The sequence below is a fragment of the Syngnathus floridae genome, chromosome 14 (assembly GCF_059516105.1).
Source record: "Syngnathus floridae isolate MCC-2025c chromosome 14, RoL_Sflo_1.0, whole genome shotgun sequence".
NCBI classification, from domain to species: Eukaryota; Metazoa; Chordata; class Actinopteri; order Syngnathiformes; family Syngnathidae; genus Syngnathus; species Syngnathus floridae.
Genome location: NC_142426.1, coordinates 3,709,246 through 3,727,515, shown reverse-complemented (window position 1 = coordinate 3,727,515; position 18,270 = coordinate 3,709,246). Strand labels below are relative to the sequence as shown.

General features: G+C 44.4%; 3 protein-coding genes across 4 annotated transcripts; 1 reads left to right on the top strand and 2 right to left on the bottom strand.

Annotated features, from left to right (window-relative positions):
• Positions 1-240: 240 nt before the first annotated feature.
• On the bottom strand, positions 241-4,359 carry LOC148387100 (vimentin-like). The gene is made up of 9 exons (XM_088396712.1): positions 3,747-4,359; positions 3,268-3,328; positions 1,906-2,001; positions 1,607-1,771; positions 1,246-1,371; positions 955-1,175; positions 800-843; positions 654-739; positions 241-589 (listed from the first exon to the last, which is right to left on the bottom strand). The coding sequence occupies exons 1-9, from the start codon at positions 4,286-4,288 to the stop codon at positions 548-550; spliced, it is 1,383 nt and encodes a 460-aa protein (XP_088252838.1). The 5' UTR covers positions 4,289-4,359; the 3' UTR covers positions 241-547.
• A 1,922-nt stretch (positions 4,360-6,281) lies between these two features.
• rp1 (RP1 axonemal microtubule associated) lies at positions 6,282-13,266 on the bottom strand. Its single transcript, XM_088396665.1, has 4 exons — positions 13,202-13,266; positions 12,106-12,783; positions 11,806-11,965; positions 6,282-11,587 (listed from the first exon to the last, which is right to left on the bottom strand). The coding sequence occupies exons 2-4, from the start codon at positions 12,772-12,774 to the stop codon at positions 6,636-6,638; spliced, it is 5,781 nt and encodes a 1,926-aa protein (XP_088252791.1). The 5' UTR covers positions 12,775-12,783; positions 13,202-13,266; the 3' UTR covers positions 6,282-6,635.
• Positions 13,267-14,375: 1,109 nt separating this feature from the next.
• tcea1 (transcription elongation factor A (SII), 1) lies at positions 14,376-17,764 on the top strand. 2 transcript variants are annotated; one of them, XM_088396724.1, is made up of 10 exons: positions 14,376-14,617; positions 15,003-15,065; positions 15,389-15,494; positions 15,612-15,708; positions 15,801-15,946; positions 16,056-16,112; positions 16,212-16,366; positions 17,092-17,238; positions 17,317-17,388; positions 17,477-17,764. In XM_088396724.1, the coding sequence occupies exons 1-10, from the start codon at positions 14,543-14,545 to the stop codon at positions 17,483-17,485; spliced, it is 927 nt and encodes a 308-aa protein (XP_088252850.1). In that variant the 5' UTR covers positions 14,376-14,542; the 3' UTR covers positions 17,486-17,764. The 2 variants fall into 2 exon arrangements, with proteins under 2 accessions (XP_088252850.1, XP_088252849.1); XM_088396723.1 differs by having other exon boundaries at positions 15,798-15,946.
• The last annotated feature ends 506 nt before the right edge of the window (positions 17,765-18,270 follow it).

Sequence of the window (18,270 nt, the reverse complement as noted above, 5' to 3'; positions counted from 1 at the left end):
TTTGCAAGACAGCCAAAAGGATAGAAGCGCAGTAATCATATTTCTCACTTTCCAGCGGTATTTCACGCCTCTTGTCATGAAGTTATTTAACGTGACATGACTGTGGGGAAAATACAGGTGTTAATGAGGTAGGAGTCCATTAGGAACACTTGCCTCGGAACACGTCAGAGCATTTAATGACTAGTACATTTATTATTAGCATTTGACAATGAAAGTGCACCACAGAAAGATCACACGTCATTGACGGTCTCATTAGTTTATTGCTGAATACGAGGCAACGGTGGCGTGTTTAGCATTTGGTGGTGTGCATACTGAATCTAGCAAAAGGTTGACTACAACTGAGATGTTTGCTGTGATTATGTGTGCAATGTTTTTTATATTGTGTCCACGACGAGAAAAAGAACAGAAATGGAAGCTAAAAACATAGTTTCAAACTAACTAGCTTACCAAATCATGACATATAAAAGGCACTTTAAAGAGCTATGAGTGCAGAGCCAGTGAACATCTTCATATTTGTTTGTGCGTTTTGTTTTCAGCGAGGGTCTTATTACTCCATGTCATCGTGGTTCTGGGTCGACTCGTTGATCACCTTTATGGAGGACGCATCAGAATCAATGTGAAGCTTCATTTAAAAAGCATTACGGGTCTCGTACCTGACCGTCTCTGGTCTCGATGGTCTTGATGAAAACCTTCTTGGTGGTTGAGGTTTCCACTTGAGGTTTGTAGTCAATCATGGTTTCTGTGAAAATTGTGATATCAATCAAAATCGTGTTAGTGGTGTAAAAATGTGTCAACTTACCTCTCAGGTTGAGAGAGGAGAGGTTCGGCATTGGGGTGGAGATTCTGGAAATAAGGAAAACATAATCAACTATTGGCCAAAAATACACAAATATTAAATAACATCGGATATAAAAATGGGAAGAAAAAAAAACACACAATGGCGTGAATGGTTACCTGCTTTCCTCTCCTTCCAGCAGCTTCCTGTAGGTAGCGATCTCGATGTCCAGGGCCATCTTGACGTTGAGGAGGTCCTGGTACTCCCGCAGGTGGCGAGCCATCTCATCCTTCATGTTATGAATATCATCCTCCAGTCGAGCCACCGTCTCTTGATAGCCTGCCGTCTCGGCTGAGAAATTGTCCTCCATCTCTCGCATCTGCCGCTCCAGCGACTCGTTCTGGGGAGGAACCGGAAAGCGTTGCAGCCTCCGTCGTAAGCTTGAAGGTAAACAATCGAAGGCTACTCACGGTCCCCTTGAGAGCATCAGCCTCACAGGTGACAGCCTGAACCTGGCGTCTGTAGTCGTTGGCCTCCTGCTTGGCCAGCCTCAGAGCTTCATTGTTGCGAACGGCCGCTTCAGTGAGGTCAGCAAACTGAAATCATGAAATTTCTTACCACAAACTTGCTTTTGGTCTTCGTGAGAGTGAGTAGTTTGAGCTGCAGTACTGCCTTTCTCATACAGAGGGCAGTAAACTATCATTTCTGTCCATTATTGAGACCACCAGAAGCATAACATGAAATCAGAAATGTTTAAATGTCAAAAAGTTCCCCAAAAAATATCGAGGAGGCAGATTTTTGGGCATAAAAATATTCCAGCTCAACCCAAACCTTGGATTTGTACCACTCCTCAGACTCCTGGATGTTTTTGGAAGCCAGGTTCTCATACTGCAGGCGGACGTCCCTCAGAGCGGCCGTCAGGTCCGGCTTGGCCACGTCCATGTCCACCTGCACATGCTGCTGCATGTGGATCTGGTTCTGCAGCTCCACTATTTCCTGTCACGAAAAAGCCAGAGATGTGCTCAAGTCTCATTCAAAGTATCTTGTATTGATTTGACCCCTCAGCAGATACACAATCGATCCCTTTATGGGCATCATTTCCTCAGTAGTCACACAAAAAAGAAGCTTACCTCATCGTGCAGCTTCTTGAGGAAGTCGATTTCCTCCTGGAGGGATTCCACCTTCCTCTCTAGGTCCAATCTGGCGAGGGCAGCGTTGTCCACATCCTGCACCATGACGCCCACAAACTAATTTAGTAAGCTGACTTTTGAAGGTGACGTGAATTATAAATTGCATCTTTGCTGACACTGGTAAAAAAAAAACTCTTGTGGATACCACACTCCTCTACGCTACTATCCCCAAAAATTGTGGTGACCTTAATCCCACTTGTTTGTTTATTCGGGCAAACCTGTGATCGCTTAATTTAGCAGCCTTGCGTGTCTCACCTGAGAATAAAAACATGACATTGTCCGTTATAAATTAGTGTTTGTTTCAGAGTTTTGGTGACGCCACACTGCTAAGCTTTGTCCTTCCAACATTGGCAGGTCGTCAAATGAGGTATCAGCAAATGGAGCAGCTTTGCCCGCCCGGCGCTAATACCACAAACAAAGCGGACTATTCAGCCCGGGTATCCCAAACGGGCCGGGGGCTGGGTGGGTGACTGTCTGCCTGACTGAGCGGGCGACGGCGAATGCCTCATTGTTGGCATGTCACACCGAGTTCCTTCCTGCCATTCTTATACAACATTGTGTATGGGCTGCCCACGCAAGCAGCCACTGCAGATGTTTGCCAGCGTTTTAGATGGATCAACTACACCAAAATCATTTCCAAACTTCTTCTTACAACCTGTACAACTCAACAGAATTTTTTTTTTAAAGAGGAGTAAAAGAAAATATAGTTGCATAAGTGTGCACACCCTCTTATCACTGGAGATGTGCCTGTATTGCAGCTATTAGTTTCATGACTCAACTCAACTAAAAGAATGTTTTAAAGAGAGGTTAAAAAATAGATAGTTGCATAAGTGTGCACACCCTCACTGGAGACATGTCCGTATTGCAGCTGCTAGTTTCATGACTCATTGTCGTTGGCTTGACATTAATCCCTTACATGTAATGATTGCCATTGCCAGGCGGACAGATCTCACGGTGGCTTGCCCTCTCGCTCTGATAACCACATTGGGCCCACACTGTTGTTGCCCCAGACCGACTCATTCAGCGTGACCAGTCAGACTTAAAAAGATCGTCTCTCCTTGCAGGCCTGATTGAACATAACAGTCCCAGCCAAGCAACCAAGCATCCAACCGTGTCTTGTCCTAGCGAACCCTGCACTCCGGCTTTTTGGGATCATGGCTACAATCCGCTGTTGTGACACCACAGGGGGCACATTCCTGTCTAGCCAGGGAGAAAGGAGACACATACAGACTCGAGTCCGTTTAGTAGATCCGCATCACTTTTAAATCACCTGTCGTGTAATGGTTGGGTTTCTACGTTTACCTGACGGAAGCCCTGCATGTTTGCCTCGGCCTCTTCCCTCAGGGACATCTCATCCTGCAACCTGGCATGAGAGATGATACATTAGGCAAAGAACTGGAACATGTCCAAGTCGCTTTCATTAGGTACACCTGCAAAATCTAACGCCAGCTCACAAAGTTTTGGGGCGTCATGTTGACACCACTAAAGTACTAATAATACATTAATATATATTTTTTAAATCCAGTATCTTACGTTACATAAATTTGCATTTATTCATCCAAATATTTATTTGTGTACAATTCCAGGGCACTCACATTGACACCTAATTTAGTCTTTAGTCTTAAATTAACCATAAACTTAACATTTTGGAACTTGGAGGAAAATCACTAGCACGAGGAAAAAGCACAAGAACATGCCAAGAACATTTTTGAGGTGTAAAAAGTTTCAGTACATCTCGCGTTCTGGCTATGATAATGAAGTGACCGTGTGAGTTCGCCTACTTGTCCCTGAGCCTCCCGATGTCATCAGCCAAGTTGTCCCGATGCACTTCCACCCGAGCCTTCTCATTGCTCAGCTGGTCCACCTGGCGCCTCAGCTCCCTCATCTGGTCCTCGTACAGGTCACCGACTCGCGACGTGCCTTTGCCACGGAGCTGCTCCAGCTCGGCGAGCAAGATCTTATTCTGCTGCTCCAGAAAGCGCACCTTTTCGATGTAGCTGGCGAAGCGGTCGTTGAGCGACTGCATCTGGACCTTCTCGCTGGTGCGGTTGGCGATGAACTCGCTGTTGATGGCGTCGGACAGCGAGAAGTCCAGCTGCTCCGACGCCAGCCGGGGCATGGCCGAGCTGCTGCTGCGCAGACGCTGCGTCTTGGTGGCGAAGACCATGCCGCCGGCGCCTCCGGGTGCTCCATAAGACAACACCCGGTTGGTGCGCATGGGAGCGGAATACTGGCGGCTGGAGTAGCTGCTTCTCACGGTTCTATCCCCGCCGAACATCTTCCTGTAGGAGGACTGAGGAGGTGCTGCTCTGAAAGTAGACATGCTGCTGGTCCTCGGGGTATAAGCTGCGTGCAAGTCCTGACAGCATCACCCAACTCGCGCGTGCGGATTTATACTCTGCTCCTTATGCAAATGAACGAGGCGGATGGAGCGGCAGTTGATGCGTCCAATCACGTTTTAGGTCGAACATCAACAAGAACGTGGCCGGGCGTGTTTCTCCCGAGCCCTTGGACAGAACAATAGGTCAATTTATTAAGTCAATAACTTGCTTTTTTATTTGTGCGAAGGAAGAAAAGCTTCAAATCATTGTGAATGACAGCTGCTGGTTTAGATGCTTTCCAATTTCTCCCCTGAGTCCATTTCCAAATCTGTTGCTAACCAAAACAGCAGCACCAAAGCTTGATAATTACAGTTTACGAGTTTGCATTTTCAGACACTTTTTTTTTTTTTTTTTTTTTAGCAAAGTGTGTTCATTGTTGGTCTTCTATGAAAGTGGGTCACCACTTTACAATAATTAGAAATAGTGAGTCACAGGGTGACAGCAATTAAGAACCACTAATCTTTTAAATATAAAGACAAAATAATTACTCCTATTTGAGTGGAATCAAACATTTGCACCCAGAGGCCTCAATGTGAGTAAACAGTGGCGCCCCTTTGCTGAAAGTGACAATGAACATTCACATGATCAACTCACTTGGAAGCTGGGAGTGAGCGAGGAGGGGGGGGGGGGGGGGTTGGGGGTGGCACGTAAAAAAAAAAAATCCTGCTCCCAGGCCTCTTTATGAAGCACCCAAGCAGGGATTGTGTATTGCTGACTTGTCAGCGAGCAGAATGCAGACAGTCGGCGCTAAGTATTGTTTGTCGGGCCCCCACCGGTGTTTGCCGTTGCCACTATTTGGGCCAAAATAGTTTTCATTCCACGCGGGAATGGATCACGGGTTCACCCCTGCCAAGGAGCTTGTTTTTGTGATCTGTTCAATCATCGCCCAATGGCCAATCTGTTCCATTTGTGTCAGGATTTGGATTTCTGTCCAATACCATCTGGTCCTGTCTCGTTCTGTCCTGTCACAGATCTTACCTCAAATCACTCATGTCAAATCTGCATGAAATTTTTACTTCTCATATGATTTCAAAAACCCACAATCCTTGAGGGCCTGCAAAAAGCCTGCTCTTTGTTGCATCTCCCATGATGGCTAATCTTGTGCACGGTCGTCATGGCGATCACCCCCAGCATAGTTTAAACATAGAAAGAAGGGGCTTGCCCTGAGCACTTTTAAAATGAGAGGAAGTCTAAATGTAAGGATATAAAAGGATGTCAATTCAAAAGCCGTGCCGCTCAACACAGTCGCTTTTATGGCACGGAATTCCTTTTTTTCATCTTTATACAGGAAGGGTTTTTTTTTGCCCATGTTGGAATGAAAACGGTATTCATTTTGAGCTTCTTTGCTCTACTTTTTGAGTCATAACAACAATAGATGAATGAGGGCTTTTCACTAAATCACCATAGTGACAAACTAAAACCTTGGAAGGAATCCAAAATGGTTACTTTATAATGAACCCCAACTCTCTTTGTGAGTATGGGTGTGTGTGTGATGGAGGCGGAGCTTCGCACTCTCACTCTGGGTGGACTAATTTCTCAACCTTAGCATTAGCATTAGCACCAAACCCTCTCAATTGGTGCTCAAGTCAAATGTCAATCGCATGTGTCGGACAGCGTCAGGGAGCATCGGTCAACCTTGAGCCGGTGACAACAACAGCTGACATCCCCAAAATGCCTTTCAGTTAAGTGTGAAGGCACTTTTTTTTAGATGTACTTCATGTTTTTACATTTTCCTAAAGTAATTTTAACGAGTCGTACGGGATAATAATAATAATAATAATAATAATAATAATCAGGAATAAAAACAGACACATGCCACATGTTCTGCAGCGACTAACCATGTGAAAGTCATAAAGTCCTCCGAGTTGCTGGAGGCACAAGCAAGTCTTTTATTCCAATATAAGAAATAAATACAAACTGAAAAATATCAGTCGGTACAAATAAAAAAATATTTTTATTTTTAAATAATTTATTCCTTTCACAGTTTGTTTTAAATTTTCTGATAAAACACTGTTCACTCTATTGTGCAGTGGAGAAAAAGGCAGTACAGTACAATGAAATATAAAATATATATATAAATGTATAATATATAATATAATATATAATGTATAAAATATCCTGTATTGGCAGAAAGTCAATTGAAAGAACATATAATGTGAGGTCATTTCTTCACTTACGAAGTGGTTCTTGTTTTGTTATGAAATCATTTAAGGAAGAATATTTTCTATTCTTGAGATGAATATCAAACTTTTACATTTTCAAATGTCAAAAATAAGTTTGTGTAACCAGTTATAGAATTTGACAATACTGTCCGCACCTCAAACTCATTGCATCTGTGGAGTCTTGTGATTGGTGCCTTGAGTTCCCTCGTGCTTCTACCCCGGTGGAGGACTCCCCTCCCTCGGGATACACTTTTCTATCTGCTATTTTAAACTCCACCGATGCAAAAGATGAAAGGCTGCCATTCTTGCTGGCCCACGTTTTGGAGGTGTCAACCACCGGCGCCACCCTGAAGCCCCTCCCTTTCGCCCAGTTTGTTTCTTTACTCTGGCTTTGGTCGCTATCGTTGTCCAGGAATGGGTCTGAGTCGCTTCCGTGTGGCATGGTGAAGTAGTTGCATCTTGGGGGTTGAGGCTTGGCAAGTTCTTCCAGTTCAGAGGAGGATATAGCCGCGAGGAGGGTGGTCTGGTTTATTTTGTGGTTCTGTGACTCCTCGCTGGAGTTCCCTGTGTCTTGGGAGGTGCTGTCCAAATCTCTGTACATGCCCTCAGAGATAGGTGGTGAATTTCTGATCAGGTGGTTTTCCTTGAGCAACCATCGACCTTGGTCAATCAAGACCCCGTTGCTGGGTTCCGGATTCTGCTCTGTCTTCGGGGCTGGGTCGTTGTCCTCCTTTTTGAGACAAGACAAAGTTGCCCTTGAGCATTTTGTAAGGGAGTCACCTGAAAAGGAATTCCCACCTTCGGAATGACTTGTGGATATCTTGGAGGTAGTCAACTCTAGATTAGCTCTTTCGATCAAACCTTCATCTTCGTTACTCTCCGAAATGATGGCTACAGAGTCTTGGCTTTGATTTCCACCGCTTTCCAAACTTTCTGGTCTGTAGTCTGATAAATCTGAGGTGATCGGGCTCTGGAGGCATCTGGAACCATAGCTACAAAGTCTTTGGCTCGTTGGGTTGAGTGTTTTCTTCATTTCTCCGATTTGAGTACGATCCTGCTCGATTCTAATGTTGCCGTGATTGTCGTACATAAATACGAGTGAGGAGGACTGTAGGGCAGAGTTAACAAAGTCCAGGAGTTCTTGGGATATTTCCACCGGGTGGGTGAGATTGTTGCTTTGATCCTGAGGAATGATCCCTGCCTCATTTTCAAGAGCTGTGTTCTCCTCAAAGCGCTCATGCTCCAGTGATGATTCAGTGCCATGTTCCTTGTTGAAATGATCTTTTTCCATCTGTGGGTTTGTACAAAAGGTCTCACTGGCTGTAAGGTTTGTCTTCTCCACTTCCGCTCCGGATTCTTCCTCAGGACATGTGTCTTCATCTAGCTTCTCTGTCTGTTCTGTTAGATTTTCTTGTTCCTCATCCGAAACCTGTACTTTTGGATTTGGTTCTTGAAAGCATTTAAGGTCATCTTCACTCGCTTGTTCAGTTGGTGTCCCACTTGACTTCACTTCTTCAGATTCTTCCTTTGGGAAATTGCCCTCGTCAATCTCCTCCGGCTCAACTGTCTGCTCAATTTCTGGTTTCTTTTCTAGAGTAGGTTCTGTATTGGTAACGATACTATCAACAATCCTTTCAATTTCTTCATTGTCCTTTTCATCTTCTTCAATTTCTTCAATTCCCTCGTCATGGGGACTTGAGGTAGCCTCTATCTCCAGGTCGTCTTCGCTCTTTGCTTCAGCGGGTGTCTGACCAGGCACGTCTACTTGGTCCATAAATGTTTCCTCTGGACTGGTTTCTCGAGTATTCTTCTCATTCTCCTCCTGCTTCTGTAGATCTACGTTTTCTGAAGTAGATTCAGGTATGTCTACAGCATCATGTTTCCCCTTGCTTCTTTCTTCTTCATCATCAATGTCAGGGAGACTTGCTTGACCTTCCACCTCTGGGTTTGGTTCTTGCCAACATCCCAAGTCATCTTCACTTTCTGCTTCCCTTGTTGTACAACTTGGCTTTTCCACTTTGTCTGTAGATTCTTCTTCTGAAGTTGTTACTCTTGCGTCCTCCATATCCATCTTCTCCACCTCCAACTGTTGTATTTCATCTTCTTCCTCATCTGTACTAGGTTCCGGTGTTTCCATTTTATCATGAGCCGTATTGTTCGCGTCCTCACTTAAGACCTCTGTTGCTTCTTTTGTTGTTCCTTCTACCAATGGGTTTGGTTCTAAGGAACATCCTAATCTGTCGTTTTTTTCCATCTCACCTGATGGTACTGTCAGTATAGATTCTTCCACTGGAAAAGTTTCTTGACTATCGTCCTCATCCTCTTCCAACTTCTCTGTCTGTTTCTTCTCATCCATAATAGGTTCAAGTATGTCTCCATTGAGCTTTTCATTGTGGTCCTCGTCTAAGACCTCCGTCCCTTCTGCTTCCTTCTTTTCCTCAAAGTCATCTTCATCATCATCTTTAGATACTGCCTCCTCCTCTACATACTCCTCACTATCTTTCCGTTCCATCTCACCTTCATCCATTGCCTCTTTTGATTCCTCCATGTGATCTTCTGCATCCTTTATATTTCCTTCATTAACTTGGTGCTCCCCTGCTATTGGTTCTTTCCTGTCACGGCCTATTCCCTGATCAAGTTCATCTTCCATCTCTCCAGCCCATGATGAGCCATCGTTCTTATCATTTGTGTTTACATGATTGCAGGAATTATCACAGCATTGTTTTAAGTCCTGCTCATCTGCTGATTCTGAGGAATCGCTCTTAGGCTCGACAACAGTGCACTCTTCTTCAGGAGCCTGCTGAAGCGCTGATGAAATCTCCATCCTGAGGTCGTAGGGCAACTCTTTTATTAGCTGATCAACAATTGCATCCTGGACCCAAACGGAATCTCGGGTGTCTTGAAATTTGGGAATGAGCTTTTCCTTACAAGTTTGGAAATCCATCCAATCTTTCATGAACTTAGCAGACACTCCACTGTGCAAATCAATCAGACTCGCCCGTTGTTCGTCCTGGTCTTCAATGGCAGAAATGTTCTGCAGGAACTTCAAGATGAGCATGGCTTCAGAGGCATTTTCTGAATCAGTGCTTTCACCCCTTAGACCGTCTCTTAGAGCCATTATCGACAAAAACGAAAGCAAGGCTGTGCAAGAGGTGCCAAATACTGAAGCCACCTCAGATGAAAAATTAAGTCGACTCTTTGATTGGTCAGACGTAATTCGCATTGATTGAATTAACGAGCAAAGTTCCTGCGAGACTGGTTTCAGTTTTTCTTTGGGGCTTAGAATATCCATTTGTGATTCATTGCTTAACCAAGTCTGCTGGTGGGCGGGTTCAACCTTTGGCATTGACACATCTGTCGGTTTCTGTTCTTTGGACAAAGTGTCAGAAGGAGTCTTCTGCTCATCTGCATGGGTCTGGGTTTCCTTCATTTCCTCAGTTTCTGAATCACAACCAATCTGAAATAAAACCTTTTTGGGCGGTTCTGGAACATCTGAGGTTACCATGTACACCACTGGATTTGAAATGACCTCCTCCAACCAGTTCTCAACATACTGTTGGATTTCAGAGTTGGACCGGTTGAGAGAAATCTTTGAAACGTTTTTTTGATCCAAACGTGAGGATAACAGCCGGTTGTCAGTCGTGGGAATGGATTTGCCGCTTGTCTTCTTTCTTGACAACTTTTGGAGCTTTAAAAGATCTGACACATTCTTCTTCATAGGAGGCCTGACAGATGGGGTATCAACATTGTGGCCATTATACCTAGCAGATGCTTTATTTATGTTTTTGTCCTTGGTTGAGGTTCGAAATAATGTTTCTGAATCCCTTCCACCTGGAGTGTATGTGTACGATTTTTCAACTTGCTTTGGGCTTAGTCCACGTTTATCTTTTTCTGTGGTAGCGAGGCTCTTTTTTCTAGCGTTAGCATTGCCAACGTGGTTATCTGCTGATTTCCGATTTTTCTCCATGAACCTTGACTCGGAGCTCTTTTTTGTCTCGGTCTTTTTGCCTTCATTCTTTGACACTGAAGACGGTCTGTTTGTCACCTGGAGCGTTGGAGACATTGGCTCCGATGACAATGACAACATCTCCTCTTTCTGTCTTTGGAGTGAGTCAGCAGTAGGTTGCTGCAAGCTAAAGTCGATGTCAGTGCTGGATGAACAAATCCCTGAGGCTGTGGACTGGTGGCTTTGTGGCACTGGAGGGGAACCACGCGAAGAAGTATCTGCATCCGCATTTGGAAGGTAATGGTGACTCTCATAAATACGCATCACGGTCTCTCGAACCTCCAGCCCATCATTTTCTATCTTGAGTACTTCAGCTACTCCTGAGGATTTCAGGAATGAGGTGTTGTTGCCTTCCAGAAGAGTTTCCCGAGGCTTTGGGAGAAGTTGGCTACTGCTGCTATGTCTGATCCTACAGTATCCCTCCATTGTGTCTCCTTCAGTCATCTTCTCCAAATATGAATAATGGCCCAGGGTGTTCCCTTGGATGCCGGACTCTGTCAGGGTCTTCACACTCTCAAAAGACTCTTCCCTCATTACACGATGAGGGCCTGGAGTTGGGGCACGTCTGAACCTTTTTTTTGCTTCCCCTACTTTTTGAAATCCAACCTCCTCTGCAGTAGCTGGAGGCTGGTTTTCCTCTTTTGCTTCGTCTTCACATATGTCAGAAGGTCCTTTGGCAATGTAGAAGTTTGAGTCAGGTGAGATGTTGCTTGTCTCTGTGACTGAGCCACAAACATTTCTCCTCCTAAGGCTGGAGCGGCTAACTGTGGTACTCCAGTGAAGGATCTCCTCCTCCTTGATGGTAAGACGCACTTTCATCTCCACGGTCATGCTGCCATCTTGGTTCACCCGGAAGGATTTCTCAATGTCGTCGTCCTGAGGTAAGATGCAAGCGTTGCGCTGGTGAGCCACTGTCGTGGATTCGCACGTCTTCAAGCACGCCGGGTCCACTTCGGGTGATTCGGCGTGACTGTTCGAACTTCCCTTCCGAGAATCATTTATCTGCTTGATGATATACTGCTCGGATGACAGAGAAAAATTCCTGGAGCATCTTCCACTGGATCTTTGGCTGTCTTTTGGGACAGAAATGTTATGATTAAGGTTATTTTTCATTATTGGGAAAAAGATATGTCTTCATTACAAATGTGAGGTGCCAGGTTCTATTGAGAATGAGATTAGCCTTTGGCAACACCAAGACTTATCTTTGAGGTGATTGCGTAACACTGCTCTGACCTTAGCTATTAAACTCTTGAGTTTTTTTTAGGACCAAGATGACCGACTGAACACTTACGAGCTTGATGCTGCTGCATGGACGGTTGCCCCGTTTCCATGAACAATGCCTGGACTGTCTGGCTTGTTCTTTGGAAAGTGTGGTTGCTGGGCCGAAAGGGCTCATTGCCTGCCGCCACGAGGAATCCAGAGCACAAGATCAGAGCTGCAAGACCTCCGATCTGCAAGGAACGGAAAGATGTTTGACCACACCAACACCAACAGTTTGGGGAAATTGATTGTTCAGGAATCACAGCTTCCGAATTCCTGTCAAAATATGAGCCCTGGAATTCATCAACATCTAAATTCGTCAAGTACTCACTCTTCTTCCGTCGATAGAGTAAAGTTTGAGCACTGGAAATTGCAGAATCTGCGAGAGGTAATCCAGTAAAGCGTCAAAGGTGGGCGCCGTCCTTTTCTGCAGCACAATTGTGCGTTTCATGTCAGGATCCTTGTTCTTGATGACCACCAGCCTCCTCGGCGTCCTGACAGCCACTCGATCCAGAACCTTAGCCGGCCTGCCGTTATTATCGTCACCCCTCCCCAAGGAACCAAACTGGAGTCCCTGGCGCTTCCGCCGACCCGCGGTGAAGCCTCTGGCCATGTTCCAGGGCACCTGTCGCCGGTTGACCTCCTCCAAGTTGACCGGCTTAACTCGCTTCTGGTCGGAGCACAGGTAGGACCCGCCGTCCTGTAAATCGTCCAATCCTTTCACCTGATGGGTCCCTCGAGGTGTTGTAATAGTTCGCACGCCAAAAGGCAGAGGCACTTTTTTGGAAAGGGCATCCAGCAGGGCGTCAAAGGTCTTGAAGGTGCGGGCGTTGATGACCAAGCGGTGCCCGCTGAATGTATGATCGCCGCTTTTGTAGAAGCACAATCGTTTTGGCACTGAGGGGTCGGACATCGGCTGGATGGATCGGGAGGGCTGTGTAGGCCCACTGGCTGGGGAACATGCCTGGACGGGGTTCTCCTGAGTGGGTGTGTTGCTCATGTTGAGTGGCTTTGGAGAAAACACAAAGTGTGGGACTATGGTTGAAATACACTCAGATCAAGTGAATAGGAGTTCTGGAGTAATTATAAGTGCACAAAATTCCTCTGCCCCATTTTTGATCCTCGTTACCAACTACACTACTGTACCTGCAGAAAATATACACAAGTACTGGTAGAACACACCAGGTCCACCACGAAGGACCAAGATTGAGACGAAGAACCTATTGGCTGTGAAGCAAGACTGACTTTCACTTCTGGAACTTTCATAAAGATCTACATATCAAAAGAATAACCTTACTGATATAACATGATAGCCACTTCCGCTACATTGACCAATACAACAACCCTCAAAAGAAAAAAGAAAAAAGTCAAATGGTATAAAAGAGGACCTGGGGTACTACAGGGAAAAATTAATTGAAGGGTCTTACCTATTTTCTCACATTGTGCCCAATTTAAAAGAGTGTGTATTCGTCCTTGTCCGAGCGAGGGAAAGCCTCTCAGTCGTGTGTGTGTGTGTGTGTGCTTGTGTGCAAGGGCTATTTTAGGACTGGCAGCACTGTGGCCAATTTGCTTAATCTTTTCTCAGCATTTTAACATAAGGCAACACACAAACAATAGAGAGTGGAAAATAAAATTGGCTTATACTTGTTTTGGCAAGCGCGTGAATACTTAGGAACCCAATTATGTAGCTCAATTAAAAAAGAGAAAACTCATTTCTAGTCTCATTGGCCACAAAATGGTGTTGTGAAGTTAACGTACAGTTTTGCAATGTGAATGTTATTTTCAGCTCAAACAGTATTTTGAAGGAATTCACTGTCTTGCACAGGAGACAGCAGAGGTGATTTGAACAGTTACTATTCACAAGTAGGTTGCATAATCAGATTGAAGATTTCTCGGGCCTAATAGGGATTAGCTGGGAGATTTTGCACACTAGCATGAGTCACATTAAAGTTAGGGGGCGGACTGAAAGCACTGTGTCACCAATATTTATAAGCAAGATCTAAGCATCTGTTTTGTTTTGTTGTTAAAATTGTTTTATATATAATTATAAAAATGTTAACACAATGATCCGCACAATAGGTTGATAATCATTCAGGAGATTTTGGTGATTTATTTGAATAGAGAAGTTAAAAGGGAAATTTGAATGTGAAACATAACTATTTTCCTGTAAGTATTTATACTTCCCTCTTTTTACTTTTATTTTAGCTGTGTGTTTTCATTGATGCATATGTCTTTTTTTTATGTAGCTAATAAATAAAAATAAATTTAAAAAAGTTTGTGCAATCAATCAATCAATCAATCAATCAATCAATCAATCAATCAATGTCGAATCAATCTATGGAAATGTCTTACAATGACTTGAGCAAATCTGGTGATTTGGCGCCCTCTATAGACGGGGTGATAAATGCTGAGTAAATTAATTAATTTTAACAAAATACCAAACGATCATCAAATGTTTTTCTCATTATTTTGTCCTTTTCAATCCATTTCAAGAGGAGAATACGTGAAAATGAAGTCGTTTTGGACTTCGGAGTCGTTTCGGACTTCGGAGGCGTTAGTTTATCTGTCTCGATTATCTTTCCCTGGGTCCATCGTGTATCGATTAGTAAGGTCTGCTACACAGTGGAGGCTCCGGGATCCGCCGCCTCGCTGCTCGAGCACCGCTGCCTTCATCGGAGTGGCGTGCTCTCCATCAAGGATAGCCCTTTTTTCTCTTTTTCTTTTCACCCGCTTTCTCAGTACGCTTCGTTTTCGTCTCCCCGGTCGCCATGGGCAAGCGGGAGGAAGAGGAGATCATTAGAATCGCCAAGAAAATGGACAAAATGGCGCAGAAGAAAAACGGGGTGAGCGGCGCTGCAATGTGATGTGAATGAATGCCAGCCAGGCTAAACGGCCACCGATAGAAGCGGTTAGACATGGAGAAGAGAAAGTGTGCCTCTTTCAACAAAATGCTTCTCTATGCCGACTTTTTCGTTATAGTTGGGACCGTTTGCGTAGCCACAAACGTCCAACGGTGGTCAAAAAGCCGCCTTGGTGGGAGCTAACGTACCTGTTGTTATGGTTTAACGCTTAGCCTTGAGCTAACTGTTAGCCGCTAGCAACAACAACGTCACCGAACTCCACCAACGGGGTGAAATATTGACCAAATAGGCTTTCGGGTGTTTATCAGATTCAGGACTTCCTTGATAAGAGCAGTCTTATGTTTAACTGCGGTGTTATGCTCCACAGTCTGGTGCTCTGGATCTGCTCAAGGAGCTACGCAGCGTACCGATGACCCTGGAACTATTGCAGGTACCTTGAAAAAGCATACATACGGTGTTTCGGCATTTATGACCTCATCAGACATCCCTCAGTTTGCTCGCTCAGTAATGAACAATTCTTCAAAAAAAGACTTTTTAAGAAGTTTAATGCCAGTCACTTCAAGCAACAAAATATGTAAACATAAACGGTGCAGCAACACATGCAGGGAGATGATGTAAGAATCGATTTGAGTTATTAGTCATTTGATTTGTGAGCTTAATCGTGGGCCATATTACTCATATCTCAAGGCACGACTGTGGAAGGAAAGTAGGTATCTTTTTATGTTCACCATTTGTTTGTTTTGCCACCACCAGTCGACCAGAATCGGAATGTCTGTCAACGCCATCCGGAAGCAGAGCACAGATGAAGAGGTGACATCCCTAGCCAAGTCTTTGATCAAATCATGGAAGAAGCTTTTGGGTAAGTCAAAATCTTTCCTCGTGCTGCTGTTCACTGTCAAGCCACCAGGAAGTTGTCATCAGTTTATCCTGTTGCTTACCCCCCCCCCCCCCCCCCCCCCCATCTTGATATTCCCAGACGAGCCCGCGAGTGGAGACAAATCCTCAGATGACAAGAGGAAAGATACGGCCCCTGTATCTCCCGCCCAGGGAAGTCCGGAGGCGAAAGAAGAAAGGTAACCGACGGCCGTTTGTCCCTCCAGTGCTGCTCTCCACTCATGTTCTTTTCGTGAGTGTTGAGGTTTGTCGTCTTGCTTCCCATCAGCAGCTCCAGCAGTAACTCCAGCGGCAAGAGCGAGCACGCAGACGTTTCCAGCAACTCGCTAATCAACACTTTCCCTCGTGCTCCCGGCACCGGCGACTCCATACGCATTAAGTGTCGAGAGATGCTGTCCAACGCTTTACAGACTGGAGGTATCGATATTAGCTGTATTATCATTAGTGGCAGTAGCAGCGGTACTAGTAGCTGGGGTTTGGGCTTTTTTTATTCTATTCACACAGTAGGTTCTCCCTCCCCTTGCAGACGACTACATTGCCATCGGTGCCGACTGCGACGAGCTCGGAGCTCAGATTGAGGAATATATCCTTCTCAGTCAGACGACGTTCCGGCCTGGGTTCTTGTTTTTGTTTTTTGTTGAGCAAATCCAGTTGCCTTATTGCCTTGACCGCCGCTCCTCACGCATATTCCAAGAGTTCAAAAACACGGACATGAAGTACAAGAACCGTGTGCGCAGCCGAATCTCTAACCTGAAGGACGTGAAGAATCCCAACTTGAGGAGGACGGTGCTCTGCGGGAGCGTCACCCCCGAGCGCATGGCCAAGATGACCGCCGAGGTGCGTTTATTGACCAGAAAAACTCTTTGTGTTCTTTCCTCACGTTGTGGCCTGCAGGATCCAAAATGTTCTCAGAGTAGTGTTTAGCATATTTGTCAGCAGCGGTGATTTTCAACTGTGGTGGGAGTGCAATTTTTCCTTATTTTCTGGAAGTGGGCCACGAACCACTTAATGTTACATTTCTGTTCATCGCCATGGCGACGGATGATTTCAAATACAAGTACTTTGTGTTGTGAGCGTCATCACCGAACAAATTCAATTTGAATCTCAAGGCAAAACACTGTATGTGTAATATTACACAATTTTTTTTAAATCAGCTGCAAATGTTTAAATTATTTTTTCCTACTGTTTCCAATTTTGGCCTTGGTTTTTCTTTACCACATCAGGTTCTCAAAATAATAATTTAACTGGTGATTATGTTTATTATTTATTATTATTAATACAATATCTGAGGGTTAAGGCTGCAACAGGTGGAATTTTTACTGGAACGTCACAACTAGAAATTCCAGCGCATGGTAAAATCTGAATTGTACAATCTTTTATCAGGTAAATAAAAATTATTATAATTAATAAAGGAAATAAATATTGCAATAACTGTCTATGAAAATGAAATACTGATATGCGTTGTTAAGGAGAACATGAAACCAACTTTGATTTCTGAGTGTATTTTTCAGTTCCCTTTGGAACGGTCGAGTCGTTGACATCATTTCTCCTCCTCTGACCAGGAAATGGCCAGCGACGAGCTGAAAGAGATGCGGAAGAACTTGACCAAAGAGGCTGTCCGAGACCACCAGATGGCCACCACGGGGGGCACGCAGACAGATCTGTTCACTTGCGGCAAGTGCAAGGGCAAATGCTGCACCTACACGCAGGTACATGTGCCCCAGCTCGCTTTCACTCTGCGTTTGGCGCCTGAACCGCTCGCCATTCAACTTTTGCATCTGCCGCAGGTTCAAACTCGCAGCGCTGATGAGCCCATGACCACGTTTGTCTTCTGCAATGAGTGCGGAAATAGATGGAAGGTTTGTTTTGTTCACTAACCACCTTTAACGCGCTGTCGGGTCATTTTTCCACAACCAGATAATCGGACTTTTTCTGTGTTTGTCATAGTTCTGTTGAGCGGGCAGGCATCTTCCTTGAGTAGCAAAATTCCTGGACCAGATCCTGTCGACGGGCGGCAGATTGGAGCTTTTTCTTTTTTTATGTTTCTTTTTTATCATCTGGTGTATACGTTGTACACTGGACGTTGTGTTAAGGATGCCTTGTGGCTTTGAGTTGGACTAAAATCTCCTGAGGTCATCGTTAAGCCCCGTTCTCTCTGCCGACCCCACCGCCGACAAATGCAATCTTTTAATATTGTTAATAGTCGTTTCCAAATAATTAGATGTATGCAATCAAGCTTGACTCTTTCTTTTATCAGCATTTTTTTTTTTTATATTTGTAGATTTAACACCGTTGGCAGTTTTGCTATGCTTTCCCCTCCACAACAGCACCACATTGTTTTATTTAATTACCCAATAAAGTGTAATCCATTTGATTAAAAAAAAACAAAAAAAAGAAACGATCATCTTGACGGATTCCAGTTAATCGCATGAGATTGAAACCTACTCTGGATTTTTCTCAAGTAATTATTAATACAGTGGTGCCTGAAGATACAAGAATTTTTTTCTTAATTATTATTATATGAGCCATTCATTTTGTCGTCATCCTTGTCTCGCAGTAAAAGGTTGATGCCACAAATACTGTGCAAACATGACCCCTCCTGGTTGTGAACGGTATCTGAGGCAATTTCAACCACTGCATTATCATAGCGCCAAAAGACTGAATCAATTTGCTTCAAACACATTTAGCAAAAGAAACATTCCAGAGCCTTTTAAAATCATTGTGCTTTATTTTTTTTTCTC